Below are 23,538 nucleotides of genomic sequence, written 5' to 3' on the forward strand. Positions count from 1 at the left end.
ACCATATTTGGGCCATTATCGGCCAAGTTATGAGCAAAATACTGGCGACTTGGGGAGAAAAACAGGAGTAACCAATATTCGGATTTTCGATAAGGGGTACCATCATCCAAATTTTCGAAAAATGGCCCAAATTCGACATTCCAAACTGTGAATGCAGTTTTGATAAGAATAAGAAAACAAGCTCAGCGAGGTATTACATACCATATTTGGGCCATTATCGGCCAAGTTATGAGCAAAATACTGGCGACTTGGGGGAGAAAAACAGGAGTAACCAATTTTCGGATTTTCGATAAGGGGTACCATCATCCAAATTTTCGAAAAATGGCCCAAATTCGACATTTCAAACTGTGAATGCAGTTTTGATAAGAATAAGAAAACAAGCTCAGCGAGGTATTACATACCATATTTGGGCCATTATCGGCCAAGTTATGAGCAAAATACTGGCGTCTTGGGGAGAAAAACAGTCGTAACCAATTTTCGCATTTTCAATAAGGGGTACCATCATCCAAATTTTCGAAAAATGGCCCAAATTCGACATTTCAAACTGTGAATGCAGTTTTGATAAGAATAAGAAAACAAGCTCAGCGAGGTATTACATACCATATTTGGGCCATTATCGGCCAAGTTATGAGCAAAATACTGGCGTCTTGGGGAGAAAAACCAGAGTAACCAATTTTCGAATTTTCGATAAAGGGTACCATCATCCAAATTTTCGAAAAATGGCCCAAATTCGACATTTCAAACTGTGAATGCAGTTTTGATAAGAATAAGAAAACAAGCTCAGCGAGGTATTACATACCATATTTGGGCCATTATCGGCCAAGTTATGAGCAAAATACTTTCATGTTGAGGCGTACATTGGAACAAGCCGATTTCCGCATTTTTGATAAGGGGTAAAATCATCCATTTTGGCGAAAAAGAAAAAATTGTGACATTTTTAAGTGTGAATGCAGGTCGGCAAGGATTTAAAAAACAAACTTAACGAGGTATTACATTCTATATTTGCACCATTTTTGTCGGAAATCAGATATTTGGACAAACAAAAAACTTATCTTAATGGTTACACAGCTAAAAGTCTTTCTGAGTTGATGTTGACCTTATAGAAATAAGTTTGTTGGTACAATTATGCAATAACTTTTGCTTTATTTTTGACCAGGTCGCACAGATGGGGACGCACTTCCCTGAAAACCAGCCGGTGCAACACCTGTGCAGTAAACGGGCGCATAGAGTCCATTGGGTACATGGAGTGCATAAAAGCGTCGTCGATTAGACGCTTGAATGGGTCTACCGTGCACCCAGAACCCAAAACTCAGAACCTATCACCCCGCACCCTGTTCTCTGTCAGCGCGAAATTGGCTAACGGACAGCTTGGCGCACATGTTCGATTATGGCCGAATCGAGCGACCAAGCAGAACCAGCGGCACATGACCTGGACTCGGTGGTGGCAAGTATTTAGGTAAGTGTACCTAAGGTACATGGCTTTAATTCAACTGAGTATACAAAATACAATTGGAATAAGAGTACATTTGATAAAGCGATAGATAAAGTTTACAAGATTTAATAATCATTTCTGCAAATATATAAATAATTATGATGATAAAATATCACGAGAATGAAATAATGTAAAATCAGAGGATTATCAATGCGTTCTTTCTATTTCTATTTCAAATGCAATTATTTTAATACCACTACGTGTACAAATTGTATAGAATTTGTGTAGGTAAAACCATTTATACCTGTGTCATCACTGCCTGGACTTTGGGTTCGATCGAATTGGAAGGGGTTGGGGGTACGGGATAGGGTAGTGGTATGGGCGCGGGTACAGGTCCTCTCTCAAATCGCCTCGTAGACGTACCGCCTATGTGCATGACTGAGTGTCCGGGGGTGGTGGATATGGATATGGCTGTAGATGTGGATGAGCGGCAGGAGGCGAAGGAGGGCGCAAGCGCAGCTCACAGCTCAGTCAAGTTGGTCTCAACTCCTGACGGCCCATCGCATTCCGTGGCCAGTCGCAGCGCGAGACGGTTAGCCAAGTCGGACCAAACATTTCTCACTGTTTCTCTCTTAACTAAACTAAAAAAAAGTTATTAAAATAGAAAAGAAAAACCTATACCATATCCTCTCAACAAATACACGTCAATTTTTTTCCCGTGCTTTCTTTGCCCCTTTTTTCACTGTGTGAACGTTGTGTGTTTAGTTTGGCTTACGTGATTGAAATTGAGACAACCAGGACATCATGATTGTCAACATGCCCGTCAATGGCACGGGCAGTGCATCAAGCCCCACATCGAATCCCAGCAACAACAACAACAACAACAACAATAATAGTAACACCACCAATCAAAATAGTAATACTAATAATACCAGTAATCTTCCCGGTGATTACAATTTCCTGAAGCGCAAATACGACGATCAGGATGAGTTAACATTGGGTCAGGATTACGAGCCCATCGAAGTGAATCCATGGAAGAAGCGGCACTTGGACTACGATGCCGGTGATCTGCAATTCCATTTGCAGTTGGAACAGCCACCTAGCAATCCAACCAATGCTGCACCCGCCCAATCTTCAACTTCTTTCATCAATGATCTCTTTGCCTACGATAGCAGTCTTCTTGTGCCCGCCGCCGCCTATTCCCATTGTCCACCATCGAGTGCTCCTCTTGAGGACAATGGCGGATGGACGGGTGGCGAACTCCTAGAGCTGGATCATCGCTATAATTCCGGTTTGCAGGCGGATCTGGGACAACTGAATGCCACTCTACCGCCACCACAACAATCATCATCATCATCATCGTCACAGAACTCATCGAATCACATACAATCGAATCACATACAGCAGACTGCACAACAGAATCCTCAGAATCCTGGCCAGAATTCCAATCAAAACCCAAACTTTTTAGTGCCGCAGAAGCAGCGAATATTATCGGCAGGTCGACGCACTTCATCTGGTTCGGCAAATGGTGCCAATGAAGCCACCGAGGCTGATTTTGAGGATAAGAACCTGTCCTGGCTGCTTAACTTTAAGTTCGATGAGTTTCCGCATCTGTCGCCGCACAATCAGGTTCATGGACAGGCAGTGAATCTGCCAGAAGGAAGTACTCCTCATCCGCATCCACCTCCTACAACGGCGGTGGCGATCAGTACATCGCCTTGCAGTTCCGCCTCGCCCACATCCGCCTCCGCTGTATCCGCCGTATCTGCCACCAACTCGAATCCATCTCTGGGTTCCGGGATTATGGATCAACGAGCCCGATCGCCCAATTCGGCGATGCCAACGAGTGCTGGAACCGGCGGCGTTTCTAGTGTTCCTGCAAGTGGATGTATGGCTGGAGTGGGCACCACCAAAACGGGACGAAAATTTGAGGAGCTGGTAATGGAGGTCACCTCGGAGCTAGACGGCAATGACATGATCGTAGCCGAGCACGTCGTCGTCGAAGATACATCTTCCAAGGCGTGAGTACAGCTTTATTATTTTTTCGAAGATATCAATCTTACCAATAGCATTCCTACAAACCGTTATCCATTCAAAAGCAGTCATAATCTTTTTAAAATTAGTATCTCTTATGCATTTTCTAATATTTTATAAATCCATTTTCCCAATTTACGCGTTTACCATTTGCTTTTGCCGCCGTTCTCCAATCGATGCCACCGACGAATTGACGAATTCCCCCATCTACGAACTACCAACCATCTATACTATACGACCACCCAATCACTGAACCACCCACCCACCAACTTGGCTACTGGAAATCCGAAACCAACCACCGCAAAACAAGCAGGCCAAAGAAACCACCGTTCACCTACACGGAGCTCATCGAATACGCCCTCGAGGATAAGGGTGAGCTGACTGTGTCGGGCATATACCAATGGATATCGTAAGTACTACCCACTGAGACCACCCATCACCCACCACCCACTACCTACCACCCATCGCCCATTTTGATGGACGCCATTTTGTGTGTTTGAGTGTTTTCCTTTTATTATTGTTGAGGGCAAAAACTGCCAGCCGGATGTAATTAAACAAATCTCAAGCATTTTTCTTGGGCATTCCCGTTGGCCATTTGATTTCCTCGTGTGTGTTTATTGTTGTTGTTTGTTGTGTTGTTGCTCCTTGGTTGTTAACCAAACAAACACAAAATCCAACACCAACAATGGCAACAATGAAAGTGCCAAAAGTTAGCAGCTCAAAACAAAATTTATGGGCTGGAAAATTGCATTTTCCTGCCCATTACATACTCGTAAGGTGAAAAGCAAAAATGTTGTAACACAAACTATTTGCGGGTTGCTCAACAAGTTGTTTACACTAAGTTGATATATCTTTATATATCAGATATTATTGCTGGATATTATTTTACTGGGGACATTGTTAATCTGAATTATTTAGGAAAATTATATTTCAAGTGATAGTTAGTTCATCTTTACTAAATTTAGTTCTATGAAATATAATCTCTCTTTTTTATTAATCCCATGAAAATATATATATTTTATATATAATATTTAAGCATTTGGAAGTAATGACTATTTTACATTAAAAATATAATCAATACAACGTCAAGATGTCAAGTGGAAGAAATCATTCTCCAGCCAAATAAGTCTATAAAAGTTAATGCTGAAAATTTATAGACTTATTCGAGTTTACCCTTTTTTATGCATTCTCAGTTTTGGTTTTAGTTATTACCTACTTTCCGCAGACTACCACCCATTTTCCTGTCATATTTCCCCCCGCCATGCCATCCAAGTTAAGTTTGAAAATATCAATTCGACAAGAATCGTAAACGAAGAAAACGAAAATCTTTTAACACATTTTTCAAGGTTCATTAATTTGGCATTCTGAACCCCCCCCGTATTCCTCACCTGTTTTGTATGTTTTAGTTCTGTACTTTGGGGCTCCGGAATCAGTGTAAATATTTGAAGCCGCAGCCGAGAATGTTGCGTGTAAATATCCTATATAAATTTACATATAAAACCACCCCATTTGAAGGGGCAGGGGTTAGTGGGTGGAAGGCAAATAATTTATGACATTTGCCCATCACCTGCTCACCTCCCCTTGCATTTAATGTAATGAACCGACAGTCCAAGAAGTTTCGGTTTAGTCGGAGTTTGGGCAACTTTTCATTAACCATTCACAAATTTACTTTGTGGCTCCCAGTTGGGTGATAGCCATGAGGTTTTTCTTTTTCACTGGGAGAACTGGGGTGGTCTTTCCAGGGCCGTGTCCTCGCGCAGTCAAGGCAAAAATGGCGCCTGCGCAGGGTTTTGACACCCATCCCACCTATTAAAGCCCCCTCCTGTTTTCCAATGGCAATCTACGGAACTTTGCGCGCCCACGCGACCCGTAGAGCCTTCTCCGCCTTCCTTTCAATTCTTAATCGTTTCGCCCTGGCTATTGCCCATGAAATTTCCAATGCTCACAATAATTATTAATTGTGGGGGTTGAAGGCGCAAGTCGGGGTCCTTCCGGCTTTTCTACACCTTTTACATGCATCATTGCATCCCGTGGATCAGGTGTTTGACGTGCTCATGCCCATGCCCATGCCACTGCCTATGCTCATGTTCAAATAGTAGAGAGCAATTACCTGGATCGGGGTTCGGCGTTCGGCGTTAAGGGGTTAAGTGGGTTAAGCGGGGGTTGCAAATGCCTCCGCCTCTTCTTCCGGTCAATTTCCACAGCATATTGAGTGTTTATGGGATGCGGATCATGCTTGATCGGCCAGGACATGTGGCAGGATCCGTTCAACAACCGCAACTAGGAGAACTATCAATATTAATGGCTGACCCTTATAAAAGATAACCTTTTGATATATGAAATGCATTTCGTAACTCTTGAAGGGCATTAAAACGTAGGCATAAATTGCTGTTACTTTGAATTTCAGAAAATACTTAGAGTTATATTAAGAAGCCGAAGGTAGATACTTGGTAAGCCGAAGTTTAGCATTCATTCGCAGTAAAGCAGTCCATCTTGCAACGACTTATAATATAATTATTAAACTTTTATTACTTTTTCTTAATCATTCAACTCATGGAAAACTATCAGTCTAAAAACAAAAGACTATCATGGTTTTTCTTCTGAATCAAAAGTTACACAATATCAAGGTTAATTTCGATTTGTCCTTAGCTTATTTTATTGTGGAAAAGCAGGAGATTATTTCCTTGAGACCAAGGGCTCTCCACCCACAATAAAAAAAATCTTCAAGGATATTTTTTTTCTTGATTTTCCTAACCGCCAACCATGATCGAGTCCGATGTTCTTGGGATAACTTTGGATTTCGATTTACCAGCTTTTTTTCGGGAGGGCGTGGCTGGCCACAGTTACGCCCAGCGAGTGCAAAAAAAAGTAAAAAAAAAATGAATTTGGCAATTGCCATTAAAAAGTTTTTCATTTTGCACAACCGAAATGAGGCAACTTCTACTTTCGACTCTCCTCCTGGCCATAAATCCAGGCAATTTCTTTTATTGGCCGGGGAGAGCCAACGAGCCGCAACAATTTATGAACTGACTAGCGCATTGCAATAAATATATGTGTGGGCCCCACAGCCATTCAGATATATACTATAAATTCGCATATATGTATATATATATATATATATATATATATAAATACGGATCCAGGGGCAGAAGTAGTTGCCCAGTCTGGTGGCCCGGTCCTTGCTGCCATGTCAAAAAAAATGAAGCGCCAGAGTGTGTTTGAGGTGGTTTGCGTGCCAGGCACTTCCAGACACGGCCCGGCCCATTTGGGCCTTTGGGCTTCCAGGTCTTTAAGCCTCTAGCCTCTAGCCTCTATCCTCCCTAGCCAACTAACTAGTCCGAGCGACCATCACAGCCTATCAGACCTCATCATGGCTCGGAATGGCTGCCTTGGTGGCGAGGCGATAGGAATGGGTCTGGTATTGGATAGTCAATTACATAGCAATTCTCATCAGGGCTGGACAACCCCTATTTGATGCAGAGTCAGTGATTTAAATTCAACGTTAGCTTGTACAGGACATCATTTTCCAGTTACAGAATATCTGGCAAACCTTAACTTATCATAAACTTATTTTAATATCTTTCTGTTTAAGTTTACTAATAACTGACTTGGCAAAGTAAATTACCATGTTTAAAATACATGACTTGGCACTAATTTTAAGCGGATATATAATATAGTATGATGTAGTTATTATCAGCGGACTGGATGGGTTGAAAGTGGGCGGGCATTCCGTGTACTTCGACAATTTCATAGTAAAACCCACCTGCCCTTCTCTTTATTTTCCTTTTTCACGTAGTCACCCGAATTCAAATCCGAGGCGAAGTCAGTCAGTCAAATTCATTGACAACGATGACGACACTGATAGAGGGTATTTGATTTTTTTTTTTTACCAAACTTACCGAATCCACTCAGGCAATCCAACCACCTACCATCAAAAAAAAAAAAAGAAAATGGGTGGCTTTTCCCCTTCGAGTGGAGAACTACGAGCTTGAAGCCACGTTGACAATTCGACAAGTGCGGCAGCCAAAACATGATATACAAACTTGTACTTGCATATATAATTTACCTTTTCCGCTATATATATATATATATATATATATGCGTATATATATACAGGCCTTAGTATCGATTGCCTGGGTACATGATTAAGACCAGACAGTCATGCAGCGCCCATAAACATAAACCATTCCATCCGGACTATCAATGGCTGACTTAAGATTTTGAAATTTACAAGTGCATGCGGCAAATCAAAAAGTTGAAAGGTTTTTTTTGGGGGAGTTGAAGGGCTTAAATCGAAATTGTCAGAGTTTGGACTTGAATGAGCTTAAGTCTTTGCATTTCGTTGAGCTTGGTCTGAAGGGAAATGCATTTGTAGTTGCGAATAGCAAAGCAAACTAATATTATCTATAAGAAAATTTCTGAAATAGAACAAATATTAGGAAAAGATTAGATTAATAAGATACTTTCTGAACTGTGTACTTAACTAAAAGCACAGAGATTTATGAAATTCCAATTGTATATGGAAACATCTGGCAATTAGGGAACTATCATTGGAACATCTTAAAACTTTATCCATAAACAAATGAAGCTAAAAACAAAAAGTAAAAGCAGCCAAGTCACTGGCAAATAGAGTTCATTTCATTCATCGGGATATTGGATCCCAACTCTGGAGAAGGCAATTTCAAGTGCCATATCATGGGTTGATGCGTCATGACGGGCTGCGTGCCAAATCCCCGCAAGAGTCCATATAAATATATATGTATAGAGTATATCCCGGTTACTTAAGGGGAGATCCACACATTCCCCACATATCGCAGTTATCAGGACATTGCCGAGGGATCATTAAGGACTTCGTTTTGGCAGCGGGAAAGGGTTGGAGGGAAAATGCCGTGGATTTCCATATTTCAGTTCATTTCTACATTTATGAGTCGTCATTTCTCTCTCCCGAATGAGGGAAAATCCGAAAAGGAAAATACGGAAAAGCGAAAGAAATTGTGGGTGCTGGGGGTTAGGGGGTTGGATGGCCTAACCCCCAAAAACTGAACTCCTCTTTTCTCGTTCGCGTGCTGAAATTTTTTGGATTGCTTTCGAGCTGAAATGTGGGCGTAGGAAATAGTAGAGAGAGAAAAATCCCGGGGGCAGTGGTAGTTAACCAATGACATAGCCTGACCCATTCGGGGGTAGTTTTTCCACCTCGGCGCGTGCCGCCCGCCCACTCCAATCCTCTGTGTGTCGTAATTTGAAATACTTTCCATTTTGTTGTCCGCCAAAAGCCCCACCCAAGCCGAAGCCAAAGCCCAAGCCAAAAACCCAAAACCCAGCGAAGAATCCTGGCACGCGATGTCCTTTCCGGTCGTCGTTGTTTCCTCTTTACATCTGAAAAGTGGGAGTCGGAGTGGTCTGATTGCGGGTTCTTCCACCTGCTAGACATGGGGCATACTCCACTTTTTTTTTTTGTACTTATTTCTACCATCCACCTACCGAAATCGCCTGTTCGTGACTGACTAATAAAAACGAGCTAGAGAACCCAGGGCAAAAAGAAAAGAAACGACGCATAATTTGTGCCAGTGTCCCTGTCCATGTCCTTTTCCGTTTTCCATGTCCGTGTCCATGTCCATGTCCGTATGGCCCTATTCAAGTATTTCACTACGGATTTGTATGGGTCTGCCGCAGTGCTGTGCGATGACGTGTTTTCATGGAAACTGCCTCGTTTCCGTTCCGGATTGGCTGGTCGAAATAGGGGCTGAAACTTTAATTGCAATTGGTCAACTGGCCAGTGGTGAGTATTCTCATAGAAGAGCCAATCCTGAAGGAGCTTTATAAAAAAGTGGAGTGAGCTTATTTACTATATAAATTAATATAAAGAAAAAAGTTAAGATTTCTTAAACCAAGAACAAAAGGAAATCTTGAATCTTAAACTGTATGGCTAGGAAAACAATACTCAAATACATTATCTCTTTATCAAAGATATTTCAATATTTTTAGTGATCCAACATATTTTCGATATTTCAGTGACCGCTTTCCATATTACAAATCCAACGATGATCGCTGGAAGAACTCTGTGCGACACAATCTCTCAATTAATCCACATTTTCGCAAGGGCGTTAAGGCTCCCCAAGGAGCTGGTCACCTGTGGGCCATATCCAGCGGTGATTCGGCAGAGAATGTTCTGGCCTGGGAGCATGTAAGTGTTGCTTTTAAAGCCGTTAAACACTTTCAGTAATCTCTTATTAATTCGAATTCAATTGTAGAAAAAACAACGCCTGGATTTGTTCTTCAAAATGGAGTCCATCAACCGTGAGCGCATACAGCAGCATCAGCAACAGCAGCAGCTGCAGCAACAGCAGCAACATCAGCAGCAACAGCAGCAGCAACAACACTCGCCGCAACAGCAACATCAGACGACACATCAACATACAACACAGGCCAGTAGTTGCCTGTACGATGAAGCGGCAGTGGCAGCGGCAACTCTTACCCAGGAAATGATGCAGACGTCCGGTAGTGCTGGCAGTGAGGCCAATCAGCAGCAGCACCACCACCATAGCCACCAGAACCATCACAATCACAATCATCACCACCAAAGACTGTTGCCATTCAATGATCTCCTAAGCGACGATGAGCTACGAAAGACGGCGGGTCAGATCCTGAACGGAATCCATCGTGAGGTCGAGGTGCAGTCTGTTAACTCCATCATCAGTACTTACCACGATGTCCTGCTAGATAATGGTATGGGGAACTGCTTTAGGATTCCATTTCATTCCGTAATAACTTTATTGTTTTCAATCTATTTTAACAGAAGACTATCTCAATCCCATACACAAGGATGTGGTGGTCACGGAAAGTGTCCTGCGGCAGCAACATGGCAACTTGGGTAGCGGCAATAGCAACCATTTGGCTGGTAATGGCCACATGGGCAGCGGTAGCTCCCAGTACTACATCACCGAAATCGATCCTATGGAGTTGGGCATTCAGATGTCACACCAGGCTGAACCTTCCGAGGAAGAAGTTCTCTTTAGCGACGAGTTCAACCTCAACTACTTTGGCTATAATCCCGGCAGTGATATCGTCGCTTGACCGCGCAGACAACAGACGCCAGTTTCAGCTCCGCCAGCTCCCGCTCAGCCAAGCAATTGAAATATATATATTGCTCGATCCTGCTCCATGTCATGACAACAATCGTAATTGTAGCCGATGTACCCATAAGCCAACTCTAAACGAATACTAGTCACACTTGAACAACACTTACATGTAACCACCTAAACCAAAACCCCCATTTAACATTTACCATTTAGACCCTATGTATAGTCTAGTCTTGAGTGTACCAATAATGTCCCAAACCCCTTATTTTTTTTGTCTATGCTTTAGTTGAATACCTAGCCGATAAGTAGCTTGCTAGCCTTAAGTACTTATCCGTATATCTATGTATCTAATTGCCGATATAACATACTTAGCTCTTGCTCCTCTTCGAATTTAGTTAAGTGTTTTTACATCTAGCCGAATATCCGTAAATAATACCAGACAAAATGATCTCCTCTTCTCTTATATGTTATCAAAACTAGGACTAGAGAGCAGATGAACTAATACTAACATTAGTGTGTGAGGAAAAGGTTCACGGTTTCCCTTACCCATGTCCGTAGAACTAATGGCACCTAACTGGTTTTTATTCATTATGGCAAAATAAACATTTTTTTTATTAAATTTGTTTGGTTTAAGAGATCGAGGCCACTTGTGGAGTGCAAGCGGCCCCAATCCACAGGATACCTGAAAAGGTATTAGGGGACTTTTCAGGATCAGTCGTGACATCATCCAATTTTTAGCGGGTTGTTTAACAAGATAAACAGCAAAAACGCTTTTAGTTTTAAAAAACTAAGGTTTTAAATTACGGGATGTGCTTAAGGTGCTTGTATTTACTTAAACGTTTTATGTTTATTATTAATGTTTTATTTTATTTATTTGCTTGAGATCGGTTAGACGTTGGTAAAACTTCCGCTAGGTAATAGCGCCGCCGAAGATTTAAAAGCGCCATCTGTCGGGAGAGACAGAAAACTAAATATCAAAACAAGACTCTCTCTCAATACGAACTCTCTCTCGCAATTGAACGCACTGAGAGAACGCTAAAAGATCTGTTGCCCGCAGCGCCTTACGTACGGGAGAGAGCCTCTCTCAATACGAACATTCAGTTGTTTTTCACTCTCGGAAGCAAACGGACGTGTCCAACGGTTGCTCTGACATTGTTTACATTTGGCAGTGTGTTTGCATTTGCATTTGCGTTTGCGCCGTTGCCACACAATTGTTTTTGTTGACGTGCGCGTGTGTCTTTGCTAGTTTGTTTGCATTTGTGAGCACATATCACTTGTTGCTGGATGCTTTTGCCTGTTTTTGGTTTGACAAAACAGAAAACAACAACTAATTCGCGAGTGAAAACCAGAAAGATGATAAAGAAAAACAAATAGTGACCAGTTTGTTTGTGTTTGTTGAGTTTTTTGAGTTTTTGTTCAAGTGAAAGCGTGTGAAAAGTGGCCAACACACGGGGCCAAAGCCCTCTCGCACTCTCTTTTTGGCTCTCTTTTGGCAAGGGAATGTATACACAATAAACTTAAGACAACGACATCCACGGACATCCACCGATATCCAGCGATATCCATATCCTGCCTTGTGGCCAGCCGAAAACTTCCGGTCAACATGCAACCGCAATTGTTGCATCGTCCCAGCCTCCAACCTTTATCGTCATTATCATTATCATCGTTATTTTAGCCACAGGTGTTGGGAAAACAGGTAAGTGAAAACCTATACCTATACTTATACCTATACCGTATATAGCCGTAGCGGGTTATGACATCTAGCTAATCTGATTAGGGTTTTTTGAGGGGCTAGTAGTTGATATGTGAGATCCGAGATAGTGTGTGTTGGGCATCATCCATCAATCATTCCCTCAATCAATTGCTGATCCGCCTGGGAAGTGATTTTCTATGGTTTGCCAGGGAAAATCAGAACCACAAAAGAATGGGAATGGTTTCAAAAGAACATTTGACTGGTGATCAGGGTTCCCCATTAGTTTTCACATGATTTTCTGATTAACTAGGAAAATTGGCTAATTGGTTGCTTGGATAAAAGTTGGGTTTTCAACTTGGAATAAGGTTTTCTTTCATAATGAAAGCAAAATGTTTAGAAAACTGACAAATCTTTAATTTTCGCATATAATAGTGTTTTAAAAACTGGAATTACATTAGTTACGCCTTGTTTAACTTAACATAAAACAGAATTCCAAGCTCTGTTCAAATATTGACACCAAAAATAAAGATTCGCAATGAAAGCCTTCACATGCACAAAAAGCCAAAAACAGATTCATGGCCCGAAGGTCTCTATACGGCGATTCTCTCCGTCACTTTTCGCTGGGGAACTTTTTATTTTGGCCTGTTCTTGTTTCACATTTTTGGCAAATGCTTTTTTTTGTTTATTGTAATGTTTGCTTAGCTGGATTTTGTTGCTCCGGCTTCTTTGGCTGTCATTTCATTCATTCAGTCATTTGGACAAGTAGTTGGGGTTTCGGGGTCAGTCACTCTCGATGCAGTCGTATACGTGATGTACTGGAAATCTTGCCATATTTCAAGTGCGACAGATTGATGGTAAAGGTTTCATTTTAGTTATTGCATTTTTGGAATCTTGTTTTTTTATATTAAAAATTCGAACGAACATTGGGAAAACCGCCCATGGCAGTTTCCCATTTCGTTTTTTTTGTCTTCTCTTGCTGGCCCCAATTGCGTAAAATTTGCGTAGCTGCTGCCTGTGAGTTTGTCGAATTTTTTTTCTCTTTTTTTTTTTGATTTTCACCTGCTTTAGCAACGCCTTCAGGTAATCGATGCGTTCGTTCGACTTCGCAAAATGCTGTCCCGTTAAGTGTTGTCGCCGCCAAAAAGATTGTTAATTGCCGTTGTGGTCGCCAAACCCGTAGTTTTTGTTGGCTTCTAGGGGGGCTAAGAGGCTCTGTCTGCAAGCTGCCATGTAATTAAAAACCATCAGCGATCATCGTAGGTTGCTAACCAATTTTATATGCGTCTTAGGAAAATAACGAAAGAAATCAAGTAAGAACGATATAGTCCGACTGTGGGATACCCGAAACTGTATATTGAAAAAGGCTTGGCATCCAAAAGTTCCTTATATAGCTGACTTTTCAATGCTCTGTTTATTTTGTCATCAAGATATTTTCAAAAAAATTTTAAGTACTTAGATCTGTCAAATGGTTAAAAAAAACTACTCTATAATAAAGGAATATCTGGTTAACAAACTGTCCATAGAAACAGATATGCCCATTAAATATACCCTTACAGAGTTCGTAACAAAAACAAAGAAGATCAAGAGCGTAGATAAGAAATTTGCTTTGGCAAAATTTACCATCATTTAAGTTTCGCTAATTTGAATTGGAGCAACAAGTAAAGACACACATGCCGGCACACGCAAACAAATGTCAATTTAGAAATTGTTCAAAGCAAATTGCGTGAGACTCAAACGAGTTGAAGTCGAGGCAGTTGACCCAATGCCGAACCAAAGGAGCTATGACCGAGGCATAAAGGAATTGTTGATTCAAATAATTGCAAAATTTGAAGAATTATAGAGCCAGTTAAAAAAGGGAAGCAGAAAAAGCTACTTAAGAAAGCCAAGGGGTTTGAAAATGTAAACATTAATATTTTTTTTAAAGAGAAATATGTCAATGAACGAACAAAAACTTTTAAGAACTCTGAAAAATATTAAGAAGTCTGGTTTCCTGCACTGTAAACAGTCCATAAAACATAAATAAAAATCATATAGCATTATGCAGTGCAACTACACCCCCGCCACATTATTCACCCTTTACTCCTCTTTCACAGCTCACTGAAAAGTATTTTATATCTAAAAATATCAAGTACTTTAAAAGTTTCTATTGCAGTAAAAAGATTTTTGGTACTTAAATAGTTTAAAATAAAGTTTTATTGTTACCTACAATATTATAAAAGATGTTATTTTTCTCAGTGCATAAAACTTATCGTTGCTATAAATTATATTCGAAATTGTAGTGCCAGCGAATGCCAAGGAAGCCAAATGAAATTCAAATCAGCACTTTTGGAAACTCTGGGATGCTGGATTTCAGGGGGAGGAGGTTAAAGGGTGGTGAAGAATTGGGGGGAAGGGCACGTGCCTGGCCAGCTAAAAATTATTCGGGCGGAGGAGTAGGGATGTGGATCTGATGCTGATGGTTCTGCCTGCTATTGTAAACAATAAACAGATCTTTGATTGCTGCTGCACATGTGCAGAGGGCATAACGATATATAGTTCGACTATATAAAGCTATAGCCTTGTGTGTGTATGTAGGTGCGTATCTATATTCCGACACTCCCATCTGCAGGCATTAAGCTTAAGTATGCACAGCATGTACTTAGAATCTACGAACTATTTTACGAACTGGCCCCTGGTGGCGTTGTTCATTCTTCGTCTAATGACGAGAACAAAGTTTGGAGTTCGCGGAGTTCACAAAATTTGTTTAATTTGAGATCTTTTTAGGTAGCATGGGAACTTTGTACGGTTTAGAAAGGGAAATTCTATACTATAAGGTGGGTTGGGTGAGTTATTATTTTTTTTTAAATAATGATTAAGAAATAGTAGTGATTTAAGAAGGTAATAAAATATCTGCATGGTAATCTCAAGATCTAACAATATTCAGATATTACTTAAATCTATCTGTAAACTTGTTTTCTGTATACAATTTTAAGGTCACTATTGTATGATCAATATATCAAGTATAGAAAAGTTCCCCTTAAGATAGTTGCTTAGTTTTTGGGTGTATCTTTGCCATAGACAAACCCCTCGACAGCTTTTCAAGACATTATTTCAGAGATTTCAAAAAGAAGAGACGTCGGTGAAACGACAAAATTTTAATGAATTATCACAGTACCAGGGCTATGTGATGATGATAATTATCGCGGGCTGGGGCTGTCATTGAACCTGCTTTGTGGCTCCACGGTTCCCTCAGTTCCATCGTTGGGCATTGTCTGCGGATCCCATTCGGATCTCCCATGGCAATGCCATATTATGGTACCCAGCCACGGTATCTAAATATCTATCCATCTGCGGATGGCGTTGCCATCGACCATTTGTCATCTTGTGGGCGTCGTATTCCGATTCGGAATCGGAATTAGGCTGAAGTGGTTCTCTGTGTAGTGGGATGTGTATCTTATGGGGACTGACTGGAACAAGGGAACCCAACTCAAGAACTCCCGACAACTCTGTTTTTCAGTTTTGGGGCTTCTTCTCGCCCCGGCTTGTAATTAAGTTCGATCTGTGTTCAAGTTGCGTGTTCTGTTGCTTCTTTTTTGGGGTTATTTTGCTTGGGGCATTCAAATTTCAACAACGTCTTAACTAAAATGTGGACAGGAATCTGATGGTCGAGAGGAGACCCGTTTTCCTTGCTGTTTTTCCATTGACTTTTCTCTTAATCGATTTTAAATTGGCGATTGATAGATTGAGATAGCCGGTACTGGTTTTTAATTTTCTACTCAGAAAGTGAGTCCTTGTGTAATGCGATCGCTGCACTTGTTATCCTCTCCACTCAATTCCATTTGAGATGAATTTTCCCGTTTTCCCGAAAATGCAGTCAACTCAAGTGGTTTGCAGTTCCATTTTCCCATCGCATCGCATACAAATTGGTTATTTTTTTCCCATTCGAAACGCCTCGAGCTGTGTGTTCCATGTGGAAGCGATCATTATCATTATCCTTATTATCATTTCCAGTCTGTCTGTTCGAAGAATTTTCCACATTACCGATTTGCTTCATAAAGCTCTTTGTGTTTCTGATTGATTGATTATCTTCCAGCTTTTGACGCGCTGCTTAGCATCCGTGGACCAGTGGGTATAGTATTTCCAAATGTCTAAGGTTTGATTTAAGTCTGTGGATTTTGCTTAATACTATTCTTATGTTTAAAGTTCTTCTTAAGTTGCAAAACGAGATGACTTTAAAAATTGGACACCTTCTTTTTAGAGTATTTTTTTTTTATCATTCCCAAGTTATACTTAACATGCGACCGCTTTCACCCCAGACCAATCGAGTGGGCCACCGTTAAATGCAATCGGGTGGCCAAAACTCGTTCAGATCGATGGATCGGCGATGGATTTTTACCCAGAGCTACACGCAACTTGTAGCATTTTCTGTTGTTGTTTTTTTTCTTTATTTTTTGATTTTGTTTGCCTGACCGGGGAAATCACCGGCACACATATCTACGTACATGGACGCTATAGGAAATCTCACATGCAGCATGACACGGCTCTCCTCCGACGAACAATTAATGTCTGCGCTGGTCGGGCCTGGCCTGAAAACAGAAACCCATTAAAAAATGTTAATTTCCATAAAATAAAAACCGTCTACAGAGAGATGGAGAGCAAGAATGTCAGAGAACAGCACGTGGCTAAAAGCCACAAAATACGTTTTTAAGACAACAAATGCTGTTGTATGAGTGTGTTGTATGTATATGTAAGTTGGCTTTTTGGCTGGTATATTTACTGAAGTTATTATGCGTGGCATTTGCATAACACACCCACTATCCATAGAAACATCGATCCATGTCTATCAATAGATGTATCTGTATCTCTGGGTAGATCTTGTTAGCCATCTAGCGGCTAGCGCGGATTTATGGCCAGTACCATAATTAACTGGTTGAAGGTGTTGCTAATGGCCAGTGCCAAACCGATTCACTAATGAGTCCTACATCTGATAGGCCTCTACAATGGCCAATTTGCATACCTCCATGATGATCGTAATGATGATGGGTATGGAGATGGAGATTCGAGCTTCACGATCCGAGATCCGAGATCCGAGATGACCGCTGTCATAACTGACATCTGCGGTTGTGCCACACACAAAGTTCCGATTCGCTACGTTTCCATTTGATTGGTTCCTCACGCCACAGTGGACACATACCATAGATGGACTGCTAGAAGCTGAAGACCTGAAGAGTTGCAGAACTCTGAAAGAGATGGTTCGCAGATCTCGGCAAACTCTTTGTCGGCAACTAAAGTCAAATGCCCGGCTGCGACGCAGTTCAAATCGCAAAACTATAAATTATACTGTCAGTCACAATCAGCCATTGTCTTGGCAGTTCTCGATTTCGCGGTCGCTATGGGACAGTATAGTAAAGTACCCATACCCATACTCGTACCCGTACCCGTACCCGTATCCCCTTTTCACCCAATCCCAATCTCAATCCAAATCCGACCAGCTCGAGCATTTATGTTTTAGCGCTTTCGCGCTGAAATTTTCCGCACAAAGACATCCATTTTTCTTCGTGTTTTTTACTTAGAGTAGTATGGGTATATGGGTTTCTTCGTTTTTAAAGGGTGTGTATGTATTTAGCTTAACTATTTAACAGATATCTGATTAATACTACAAAAAATATTATTTATTTGTATTTCTTACGTCCCTTATTGTCCCAAAAAAGTATTTGATTTCCCATAAAGATTAAATACAAATTTGGGATGCTGATATTTAGACAATAAATTTTGTAGGAATAATTATGTGGAATTGTTAATATTGAGTTATATATTCCATTAAATTAAACAGCAACACTAAGTCCATCATTTAGGCTGCAAGTCGATCACCGATTTGATGCGCGACAATTGGGAATGCCAAATTAATGTCTGCACCTGAGTTTGCAACTGGAATGCGCCGCAATTTGTTGGCAGTGCTCCAAACTCGTGCCAACTTCAATGGACTTCGATTCAGTCCGCTGGAGTTCAATTTAACTCGCTTAACTTGGTTGCATTTTTGTTGAGTTTCGCTGAGCAAAAATAATTCGATTATTTCCTATAAAATTGGAAATAATTATCTAAATTTTGAATGTTATACATCCCTGAGATCTTAATTAAAATTCCAATAAATCTGTATTCTCAGATGATTTTGATGATATGTTCCCCTTACAGGAAATGCGTTTAGCAGTGCGTCTTGTTTTGACAAAGTTTGAGCTTAATGGTCGGACTACAAAGAAGTTGAAAAATAGTTTTCAGTGCACTCAGGTGCTCGGGCGGTGTGTGGGTGGCATATTCAATAGATGAACGCGTTATCTGAAGAGTAAGTTTTGTGTGGGTGTAAGTTCCGAAACGAAAAGCTGGCCGTTAAATTGTCAAATTAAGTACGTGGAGAAGGCAGCAGCAACACGTGGGCACATTCAGCTCCCACTTTTTTTCTTTGTTTTTTTTTAATATTCCAGTCCAGCAAGATATATAGCTTAGCTGTAGAAGAGATGCTAGTTTTCAGTTCATAACTCCGTCACGTTCAACCGTTTCATTCGTAGTGCACTGCAGTGGAGGGAGCAAAGTCGAGCTGAGTCGATAAACAAAGGCGAAATGAGAAGAAACTGCATTGATTTCTCAGGGTCGGAGACAAGCCACTCGTTTGCCTGCTGCAGAAATGATGCCAACAGGTGCTCAACATTCTTGGCATAGTTTCTAGAGCAATTGGGGCCTAATCATCGGGATGGGGGCTAACGAAGGCAGCATTGAGATGAGGCCCCTTGGTCTCGGTACCATGAGTATTTCCGAAGGCAGGTGGCTGTGTACTTGATTGAGCTATTGTAATTGTCAGTCATGTAGACTGAAGGTAGGTAATCCAGGGGAAAATCCGAGGCAAATGCATGGAAGCTTGAATTCCCGGTCTAATGGAACCACAAGAATCTGTGGCAGAGTGAAGAAAGTTCCCCTGACCCCCACCAGTTTGGATTGGATTGCACTCTAAATCCGTCTTACAGTAATCCGTTTTCAATTAGTTTACCAATTTTCATAATGTTTGTTTACAAAAGAAAAGGTAAGATAAGATAAGCTGTTTAATGGTAGCATTTTAAAATGGTCAAGTCCCAAGGGAAATGGTATTAAAAAACCTTAAAATGAATCACAAATTCGTGCTCTGTGGATATCAAATTTTTCTCCAAGAATTTTTTAAATTTAAACAGTAGAAACTGCCGGCCAGTGATATACCAAGCCCATTTTCATTTTAACCAATTCATTTTGTTTTAAGTTTTTATTGTGGCCAGCAAGCCACTTGGTCCATTATCTGCCCCCAGTGTGATTTGCATTATGTCACGTTTTCCCGGCGAGGTCAATCCACTTCCACTATCCACGAGTATATGTACCTATCCTATCCTCTGACCAGTGGCCACTCATGACTAATGGACCGATCTGGTGGCGCCAGCATGGGTTAAGACTCGGGCCAAGCCGGAAGGCAACAACATAATGATTGGCCAGAACCCATTAGCCTGAAGTCTGCGTAATTGTCGCGAAAATTTGAGTGCGTGACCGAGCAAAAGACGAAGATATGTGTGTGGCCTGCCCATTGGGATGAGAAAGAAGGTATCCACGGCCCACTTTTCGGTGATGAAATTCTGTTTTTTATACACAAAATTCCTGAAACTTACAACTTTATTATTAATTGCCCTCTTGAAGATTCTTGAAAAATAAAACAGAGTACTTTTATGATATATCCGAAATAGAATTGGGAAATGTTTTACAATCATTTTCAATGAGAAAAATAGTTTATATTTTTAACAATCATCATTGAGATCACTTTTTTATGAACGTCTTTATCCAATCAATAATATTTTTATTTCTCGATAAATATCTCTCATATCTTTGCGAAATATTTAATAATTCATTTAGGTAAAGAGAAAAAGTCATAAAGCAGCATTTACGATTGCGTGACTCGCATTGCCACGTTTTTTCGTCTGGTTCACTTGTAATTTAACAAGAATTTCTTAATTATCCGAAAACAAAAAACAAAAGCAGCAGGGGAAAATTATAAAGTTTATCCGCACTTATGATGTTGCATGGCCCAGTGATAGATCCTAAAATTGAATTGACAGCGAGACGATGTCGAATGTTGATTGGCTGTTGCTGCTGCCACAAATTGTTGCATTTCACGCAACAGCAATTGAAATGCCGCTGCCCCATTCCACGTGACTTTATTTGTTCTTTTTGTTTTGTTTTTTTTTTCCAACCAACTCGATTAATATGCAAAACTGTTTTTGTTGCAGGTGCAACTGTTGCTCGGGAAGATTATGCTAATTAGGGTGCAGCGGATCGGGAAAGGTGAAACGGTTGCCCTATGGCAGCATTTATCAATTAGCAACGTTCGGCGCATAAAAACTTAAATTGACCATTGGGAATTGGGAAAATCTTTCGACTTCTGGGCTCGATTTTCGTTTTTTGATATTTTATTTTCATTTTCATGCGCACCCATACAGGTCTCGGGTTTCCACTTGAAAAATTAATTCCCGGAATTAAGGGCAATACCGAAATGGATTGGAATACAATATTCAAATGTTCGGCCATTACAAAAACATATTTATCAAACTGATTTGTGTTCGGAATTTGAAATTTGAGTGCATATGAATTTAGTTAATATTTAACACAAAATAAGCTATCTTTGTAAATGGGCTCAGCTCTAAAAATTTAATATATTCCAGGAAGAATATATTAAAACAAAGGTGGAATATATTAAATGAAAAAATTCCAACTAAGTCCAGAATAAAACAGATTCAGCATTTCTATTTTTAATTATTGCTATCGGCAGCTAAAAATAGCTCTAGGCATTGCGTAGACGAAAGTGATAAACGACATTTTGGTCGGCGGTCGACATGTGGGTTCCATGGTGTAATGGTTAGCACTCAGGACTCTGAATCCTGCGATCCGAGTTCAAATCTCGGTGGAACCTGATTAAAGAAATCTTTTTTCTTTTCTTTTTTACTTTATTACTTTGTTTTTTTTTTTATAAGAAACTATATATGTATAATTTTGAGAAAGTTTCGTTGGCATCTGGGCTATGCTCAACTATTTCTGCTCGCATTGCAAAGCAGAAAATGTGGGCAAACAAAGATAACAAAAAATGTCTCGGCCGTGCCGTGCAATTTGATGAATGAATTGCGAATGACGATGGCTGGCCTGCAATTAACGGTTGCATAATCCCAGTTGGCCATTTCCGCCAAGTGACACAAATAACCACGACACGCCACTTCACGCAAGATGTCTGCATGGCTTTCAAGAGAAATATATCTATAGTATCCGATCCGATCTTGGCTTTCTTGACTTTCACTCGCAGAACTCTTTTTTTTTTTTAGCTGAAGATTAGAAGATTTCATTCCGGTTTGGGCAATCGATAAGGATTTAAGCCATCATTGATTTCACTTCATTAATATTTATAACCATGTATGTATAATTACAAACACAATCACTAATCGGATAGGTTGATTTCGTATTTATTTATGCCAAATTGTCCAGGGTTAAACGATTTTAGCACACTTCTTAATGGCTTTGAACAAAAAATATTTATCAATTTAATTCTTTAGGAATAAGTTAAATGATATTTGTTTTCCTTAGTTCTATAATTTTACCTTACCTATTTTTATAAATAATACAATATCTAGGTGGTTTTTCTTTCATGTTAGGCTGTAGTTTTTTGAGTTTACAAAATCAGTGACCTCCCAACACATCTGGGGTTTCCGTGTAGTACTCGAATTCCACCTTCGTGATCACGCTTCTGCTTTGCATGAGGGAATTTTCACAGCTGCGACTAATTGCCGGCGACACGTCAGGGCCAACCCACATCATCTTGAATCTTGGATCTCAAATCACAGATCTGAGATCTGGAGTCTTGGTTTCTCCACTGACATGGAGTGATGTTTGGACATTTTAGACACCTTGGTTTTGGGTCAACATTAAGCTGTCATGAGGGAATCTATCCATTGTTTGAGTGACACTTGTCTCTAAACCCTTTCTTCCTTTGTCTTCCATTTGCAGCTCAATTTTTGGATGTCAGCGAGAAGTGGAAGCAGAATGACCACTCCGGGTACACTGTATCGTTTGGCCAGTGGCGCAGCTGCCACACCCGCAACGCCCACAAACAGTCTGTATGGCCATCAGCCCAAGCCATATGCCGTGGGTTCTATACAAAATGGATCGGAACGGAATCGCATTCTGGAATTACTGAGGGCGCCCAATAGTTTGACGTCACCAACTTTGGAACCCTCCTCCAAGGGACTGCTCAATGGTCCCGGACAGAACAACTGCTTCCTCAACTGTGCCGTGCAGGTAGGCTTTTGATTATATATATTTTTAAGTAAATAAATCATAAATATGGTACAAGACCGTGTATTTAATATTATTCCTGAAGTGTTTGCATTTGACAAAGACTACGATTTTTATTCCCATGAAATGGAGTTTTAATTTAACTGAAACCAGCAACTACCATTATTGATGGCCTCCAGTAGATATATTTGACAACCTTCAGTATCAACAGTCGAAATTGTGTTAATTGGCTGCTAGAGAGTTTGTGAGTCAAGTTGGAATGATGTGGGCGCCACAGATGCACCACCCACTCTTTGGTCTTTGGTCTCCCGTCCTCAGTCTCTAGTCAACAGTTTTTCAATCTTCCCTTGAACAGTGAGTTCACTGTCTCCGTTTGCTAGTTCCCAGTCAAGGCAAACTTTTCACATGGCCAATTGTCGGTTTGGTTGGCCCAGGGCAGAGCGGAGTGGTTCTTTGGTTCTTTTAGGTCTTCGAGGAACCGAGAGCGCCACCCAGTTGCATAAATTTAGTGAGCAACTCTTAATAAACATAAATCTGTATATTAATGATTGCCCTGGCAGTGGCCCCTCCTCGAAAATGGGGTTATGCCGGGGGAATTATGCAAAATTAAAGTTCGTACAACAATTAGTCCGATTGCAACAAGAAATGGGATGTCAGACAAGGGGTTCCAGCTCTAGTTTATTCATAGGTATATCTAGATGAAAGATGAACAAGTTGAAACTTTCCCACTTATCGTTAATACGTTTGCAAAAAAAAGATCCCTCTCTAGAGATAGTACAAGTCGATTTGCTCTGCTGTAAATATAACTACTCTGATTGGAATCAGACAGAATTACATGTTTACAATTCTCATTTGATATCGAGATTAATCTTAGAAAATTTGCAACAAAAATTAACCTTTTTCGGTATATTGTTGATTATAATAATATAAAGTCTGAATATGCCAACGATTCTCACAGACTTAACCAATTTCATAGT

The 23,538-nt window shown here is 40.5% G+C and overlaps 2 protein-coding genes and 1 non-coding gene across 3 annotated transcripts in view; all 3 read left to right on the forward strand.

Annotated features, from left to right (window-relative positions):
- The first annotated feature begins 1,226 nt into the window (after nucleotides 1-1,226).
- On the forward strand, nucleotides 1,227-11,157 carry LOC108118297 (putative uncharacterized protein DDB_G0288537). Its single transcript, XM_017230909.1, has 6 exons — nucleotides 1,227-1,456; nucleotides 2,198-3,453; nucleotides 3,780-3,875; nucleotides 9,479-9,650; nucleotides 9,718-10,192; nucleotides 10,263-11,157. The coding sequence occupies exons 2-6, from the start codon at nucleotides 2,237-2,239 to the stop codon at nucleotides 10,538-10,540; spliced, it is 2,238 nt and encodes a 745-aa protein (XP_017086398.1). The 5' UTR covers nucleotides 1,227-1,456; nucleotides 2,198-2,236; the 3' UTR covers nucleotides 10,541-11,157.
- Nucleotides 11,158-11,642: 485 nt separating this feature from the next.
- The window catches only part of LOC108118295, a 49,836-nt gene continuing 37,940 nt past the window's right edge, over nucleotides 11,643-23,538 (forward strand). Inside the window, exons 1-2 of the mRNA XM_017230906.2 lie at nucleotides 11,643-12,241; nucleotides 22,274-22,564. Of these exons, the coding sequence (XP_017086395.1) occupies nucleotides 22,286-22,564 (279 nt within the window). The 5' untranslated portion in view covers nucleotides 11,643-12,241; nucleotides 22,274-22,285. The remainder of the gene's footprint in view (nucleotides 12,242-22,273; nucleotides 22,565-23,538) is intronic.
- Trnaq-cug lies at nucleotides 21,120-21,191 on the forward strand. The gene has a single exon. It is a non-coding gene; the product is annotated as a tRNA-Gln (tRNA).

This window comes from Drosophila eugracilis, unplaced genomic scaffold, assembly GCF_018153835.1.
Source record: "Drosophila eugracilis isolate 14026-0451.02 unplaced genomic scaffold, ASM1815383v1 contig_2147, whole genome shotgun sequence".
In the NCBI taxonomy this organism is placed as follows: domain Eukaryota; kingdom Metazoa; phylum Arthropoda; class Insecta; order Diptera; family Drosophilidae; genus Drosophila; species Drosophila eugracilis.

Bases quoted from the DNA above. Each gene is read 5' to 3' on its own strand.
- LOC108118297 (XM_017230909.1), top strand. From the start codon at position 2,237: ATGATTGTCAACATGCCCGTCAATGGCACGGGCAGTGCATCAAGCCCC. The intron at 3,876-9,478 runs GTAAGTACTACC...TCGATATTTCAG, and splicing joins GGCATATACCAATGGATATC to TGACCGCTTTCCATATTACA. The intron at 9,651-9,717 runs GTAAGTGTTGCT...ATTCAATTGTAG, and splicing joins ATGTTCTGGCCTGGGAGCAT to AAAAAACAACGCCTGGATTT.